Source organism: Ctenocephalides felis, unplaced genomic scaffold (genome assembly GCF_003426905.1).
Source record: "Ctenocephalides felis isolate EL2017-DRISC unplaced genomic scaffold, ASM342690v1 CF-g0.4_SCAFFOLD_00845, whole genome shotgun sequence".
Taxonomy (NCBI): Eukaryota; Metazoa; Arthropoda; class Insecta; order Siphonaptera; family Pulicidae; genus Ctenocephalides; species Ctenocephalides felis.
In genome coordinates, this window is record NW_020536999.1 from 32,278,353 (window position 1) to 32,284,352 (window position 6,000).

Consider the following 6,000-nt stretch of genomic DNA (forward strand, 5'->3'; position numbering starts at 1 on the left):
ACCATTTTCATTGAGATAAAACAAATGATTAAAACGATAGTTTTTGATATCTTTCAAATCTATTATACGGTGCTACGAAAAAAGATCACGAATATGGGACTAATAATTACTGAATTTTATTATGTACTGAACACTTTATTGAATGTAGACTTGATTTGATTTTTTCATCAAAGTATAGTGAAAAAATTATGTTATCTTACCTTGCATCCATCAATTAAGACATTAGGTCTCAGAACATTGCTTTCATAGCTTATTTCAACTTCATTTTCTCCTAGTAGTTTTAGAGCACTGTCATAACTATAAGTTTTGGTGTTATACCATGCAGCGCTATTGATACATGTGTATGTGAAATTCTGATAAACATCTTGGGAAAGCAATCTTAAGAATGTCATCTGGACTACACCGATTGTTTCATATGTTATCTGGAACATAATTTGTAATTTAATATTTTGTAATATATTTATCAATCCTTGATTAACTTACTCTGAATCCACCGCGCAGATTTGAATACCAATCGTCCTTTTCATTTTCCTTTCGCCATGGAATATTTGGCATATGGGAGCTGTGAACATCTGGATACACACAAGTTTCTCCTTCACCAGTCATATTGCAAAAGACGTGGATTGCATCGTCTCCCATACCTAGATTTGGATCTATCCAATACCATCCTATAATACAAAGGTTTAATTGAACAAAACTGTATATAATTTGCATATACAAAATAGAACTATCCCATAATTAATAATAATTATATTTTTATGGAGATGTCTTTTCTGAATCAGACTCCTCGTCCGCGGAGCAAAGAATGGTGAATCCTTAAACCTTGTGTATGTGTGTATGCACGCTTGATATTACAAATTTCAAATACTTAATATGTATAAATATTTGACAGTCGTTATTGTCTAATTTTACACATATGTCAAATATGATACCACTTCCTTCTAAAATGACGAACCATATATATTCAAAATATTTCTTGCTATTTTGCAAAGCAAGGGAATCAGTGATAATTTACATCCAAAAACTTCATAGTAAACAAATGACTACAAAACAGAAATGCACTGACAATTTTTTAGAAACACATATGCAACATTTCATAATAGTCTATTTTTTTAATTTAAGCCTATCTAGGGCGAAATTATTGTGCACAATTGGTATGTGATGACAGACAAGAACGAATTGATTCTAATAGATGGTACAAGTGATTTTGGCGAAGGCAACGGGGACTACACATCATGCGATCAGAAAATGGATTTGACAAACGCATACCGCGTTGTGGAAGAGCTAGAGGACTGGAAAGAACGTCAGCAAAACTATTTTAGACAAGTTTTAATAAGTAAAGAAAAGAAACATTTGGCTTTTTTAAGTGAAGAATGGGAAAAACGCAAGAAGGTTCTCCAAGGTCAGTTAGAGCAAAGTATCGACAAATGTGATGCTTTAGCTGGGCAATTACAGCAGGCTCATCAAGAAGCTATTGCCGCAGAAATAGCTAGTAGGCAAACTGAACGCAAACTGATGTCTGAATTATCAGAAGTAGAACGTTTGTATGGAGCAAAACTTGTTGCATTAAAAGAAGCATCACGCAGAGTAGAAGAAGATTTAAATCATAAAGTGAAACTAATTGATATTGATAAAAATCTGTTGGAGGATCGACTCGAAGTACTAAAGAAAGATAATGCTGATTTAACCCAACAATATGAGCAGTTGGGGAATAAAATTGCAGAAGTTAAGAAAAATTCTTTAAAAAAGGATCAGGTGAGAAGCTTACTTAAGCAACTTCGGTCGTGCGAAGATAAATTAAACAGTGTAATCGAATCTAAAGAATATTTTAAAGATGAATGGGCAAAAGCTGCTCGCAAAGTTCATCATTACAAAACGGAGCATCACGAAAATCTTAGGAATCGTATCAAAATGTATAAAAACCAAATTGATAATGTGAACGGTGGCGATTTATCGGGTATTTTACAACAGCTTAAAAAAAGAATAATGAACGTCGACGTAGAAGAAGATGCCATGTCGGAACCGATATTAACACAGCGTTCACAGCCTAATCTCGGAGAAGAAAATAATAGTATCAGATTTAATTCATTCAGTTATAGTAATTTCACAACAAACTCTGCAAGACATTCTTCTAGCGGACTCGATTTTGCTGCTGATTTAAAACGTTTGTCTGCTTCTCGTACATTCAGCTCGAGTTCAACCAGCACTTCAAGCAGCCGAAGTACGAATATATTTTCCACTTTTGACATGCCTTTGATGTCAGATGTAAATTGGTCATCTAATCCACTACATAATCATACACAATCTGAACATTCATTACATGCTATATCTCAAGGTCAGTTTAAATTCAAAAATCACTTTTCTGATAATGATATTTTAAAATAATGCTTTTTTAGTGCATAGAAATTTTTGTCAATGTGTCATGTTTTTATTTGTGAATTGCTTTTGTGTTTCTTTAATAAAATGTTTTCATAACAAAACATGCTAAGTTTTAATCAAATAATATATTTGGCTAATATTATTTTAACTCATACGTTATATTATTTTTCTCACCGTCCTTGAATTGTGGATGCCCATAGTATAAATCTTTACATGTTCTAACTGGATTTTCTTTGGTACCCAATGGTTTTCTTATTCTGTCCAGCTCTTGCCTCATTGCATATATAGAACTATACATGTCTAAAAATTTCGGGCCAATATCTTCTTTTCTTTTAGCTTTTTGCTTCGATTTTGTTTCCGAATCTGATTCAGTAGTTGTAGTATCAGACTCCATGTCTTCCTTTAACTCCTCCATAAATTTTTCACTAAATTTTAAATTTTTTGTTTTCGATAAATTAAATTATATGTTATTGAACAAATATATTTGAAAATTTTGTATACTTACATATCTCTTTTTTGCAATCTGTGAGCATTATGCATATTTATTAATTCTTCTCTCTGGAATAAAAGTTCTGGAGGTAGCAATGGCATTTCGGCCGGAGGGCCTGGTGGGCCAGGTTGACCCGCAGGGCCTGGCTCACCTTTTGTACCACCGACACCTTCAGAACCTTTTGGACCGGGCGGACCTTCTGGCCCGGGTGGTCCTTGAAGTCCATCGCTGCCTTTTACTCCTATAGGCCCTACTGGACCCTAACCATATCAATATTTTAATACTCACGAATAGAAACCAAAAACGTTATATAATAAATAATTAATCTACAAACGAGTATTGAAATAAATAATGGTAGTTTTTTATACATAGATATTAGATATATATGAATTAATGTGGGTGTACTAAAACTAACCGTATCTCCTTTCTTCCCTTCTGGGCCTGGTGGTCCTTTTACTCCTCGATCACCTTTTTCACCTTGATCTCCTTTAGCTCCTAATCCACCTAGTTCTCCGCGGTGACCTTTTGGTCCACGTCTACCCCGTTCACCTTTTGGACCCGGTGCACCCGTTTCGCCAGCTTTTCCTGGTTGACCAACTTCTCCTGATTTACCAGGAGGTCCAACATCTCCCTTTTTTTAGGCATTAGTATAAATACACATTAATCAAATTCCTTACACGTACGTTGACAATTATTAGGATATAAAATAAAAATAAATAAAATTATAAATTATTACCGCTGGTCCTGGCGACCCTCGCATTCCAGGTAATCCTGGTGGGCCGGGAATACCATCTGGTCCAGGTAATCCTGGTTCACCTGGTGGACCATTTAAACCTCTATCTCCCTTTTCTCCTGTGGGTCCAGTACTACCTTGCAAACCCGCTGGTCCTTCAGGACCCTAAACAATAACATGGCTTTATTAGAAAAAAATAATACAGAATAGAAAACTAATAAAAAAACACAGTGGATGGAAATGTGCTTTATAATTTTATGGATCATATTCTTACTGGCTTTCCAGGAAGTCCGGGTTCTCCTTGTTTTCCGATTGGTCCGGCATCACCTGGAGGTCCAGGCTGTCCAGGTGTTCCATCAGTGCCATCCTTCCCAGCGTCACCTAAGATAAATAACAATATTAATATTTGAAACTGTCAATATTATATCGTTACCAAATTTTATTACCTTTCGGGCCTTGTAATCCTGGTTCACCTGTGTTGCCAGGAAAACCTGGAGGACCTGCCGATCCTTTTGGACCCTCTGGACCAATAGATCCTCGGCCACCACGTGGGCCTGGAGAACCTTGTTTGCCTTCATCTCCCTTTGGACCTGGTGCTCCGCGCTCACCCTGTTAAAGACGATTTTTTTAGATGTTTTATATACACACATACATATATACATAAATACTCAATAATTATTTTGAAAATGATTATACCTCTTTACCATCTGGTCCAATAGGGCCAGGTGGTCCTGGTGCTCCAGGTTCACCACGCAAACCCTGTGGTCCTTCAGGTCCTGTTGGTCCTGGCGGCCCTTCAGTTCCTTTACTACCTCTTCTTCCATGGTCTCCCGGGCTACCAGTAGGTCCCACAGGACCTATTTATAAACTTTGTGTTTTTTAAACTGAATTTCTTTTTTTCCAAAATCAATAATAATTACACTATTTTTTAATATAACAAACTGTTTGATAAAAATTTTTAGATTACTGCAAATTTGTATGGGCGCAATTTTTTTTCACCTTTTGGTCCGACGTCACCAATCTCTCCTTTGCTACCAGCTGGTCCTGGTAAACCTTGCGGTCCTGCAGGACCTGCTGGTCCAGTTGCTCCAGCCGGTCCATCAGCTCCTTTATTTCCTTGTCGACCCATTTCACCTGGTGATCCTCTTTCTCCTTGTGGTCCTATTGGTCCGGGTTCTCCTCGTAATCCTTGCGGTCCTGGCGAACCGGCTGGTCCCTAATTTTATTAAAGTTAGTTAATTATTATATTAGAAATAAATAAATAAATAATTAGATAGATACTATGAATAAATAATTATCTAAATAGTTAATGAAATACATTAAATCATATTTTAAGAATCTATACCAGGAAATTTCATATGCAATAACATATTATGTTATTATCTGCATTAAATATGTCTATATATATAAATAATTACAATTATTTATTTTTATGCTTTTGTTGTCTTTTATGCTTTTTTGACTAAAAAGGTTGCGGAATTTGTATGATATCACTGTGTAAAAGCATCGATTCTATAGTATTTTATTTCAGATTTTTAATTATCAATATTCATGCATTTCATTGTGTTTTATAATCGCAAAATGAAACATTTGATGGAATTAAAACATCACTTCGTATTATGAAAATTTTGTTAAAGATTGCGTAACGCACAGATAATTGAAGCAAATTATGAAATCAAGTATATATATTATTCATCTATTAAATTCATCTATTATTATATGGTACACTACATTCATATAAGAATTACGATAATATTTACCTCCTCCCCTCGCACACCTTTAAAACCTTTTTCTCCGGGTGGTCCAACATCGCCTTTGTCACCATCTTCGCCTGGTGCTCCGACTGGACCAGGTGGACCTGGTAAACCACGTAAGCCCGGCAAGCCATCTCTGCCAATCGGGCCTATGTTGTGAAAAGTTTCAAATTAGTATAGTGATGATAGATATTATCTCTTTTATAGCATTTCAAATTTCAAAAGCAATATTATTGTATAACATTTTACACTTGCCTGGAGGTCCTGATTCGCCTCTTTCTCCTTTAACACCATGACTACCAGGCGATCCTTGCGGACCTTTTCTTCCTTCGGGACCTATAGGACCTTCTTTACCAGGTTCTCCTTGTTGTCCTTTATCACCAGTAGGCCCAGCGGGACCTGGAGGACCAGTTTCACCTTTTAAACCTGGCATTCCCTAAGAAGTAAATATTTTTAATTTTGTGCAGAATACAAAAATTAATATGAATCGAGATTATATATTATATTGTATATTTTATTCTATATAAAAGAGTACTTAACTAGCTGTAAGTGGAATTCTGTCTTAAGGCAATTAAGGCATCGTGCCTTAAGGCAAATTGCTGGAACTTCCCGTACCAAAAATTATTTTTTTAAAAACGATTAGC

The 6,000-nt window shown here is 35.6% G+C and overlaps 1 protein-coding gene across 1 annotated transcript in view; it reads right to left on the reverse strand.

The window, feature by feature from the left end:
* The window catches only part of LOC113382307, a 38,417-nt gene that overhangs the window by 353 nt on the left and 32,064 nt on the right, over positions 1–6,000 (reverse strand). Inside the window, 12 exon segments of the mRNA XM_026620767.1 lie at positions 201–422; positions 484–668; positions 2,554–2,804; positions 2,885–3,129; positions 3,285–3,500; positions 3,606–3,767; positions 3,877–3,983; positions 4,049–4,211; positions 4,299–4,459; positions 4,602–4,818; positions 5,363–5,505; positions 5,612–5,792. Coding sequence (XP_026476552.1) covers positions 201–422; positions 484–668; positions 2,554–2,804; positions 2,885–3,129; positions 3,285–3,500; positions 3,606–3,767; positions 3,877–3,983; positions 4,049–4,211; positions 4,299–4,459; positions 4,602–4,818; positions 5,363–5,505; positions 5,612–5,792 — 2,253 coding nt within the window.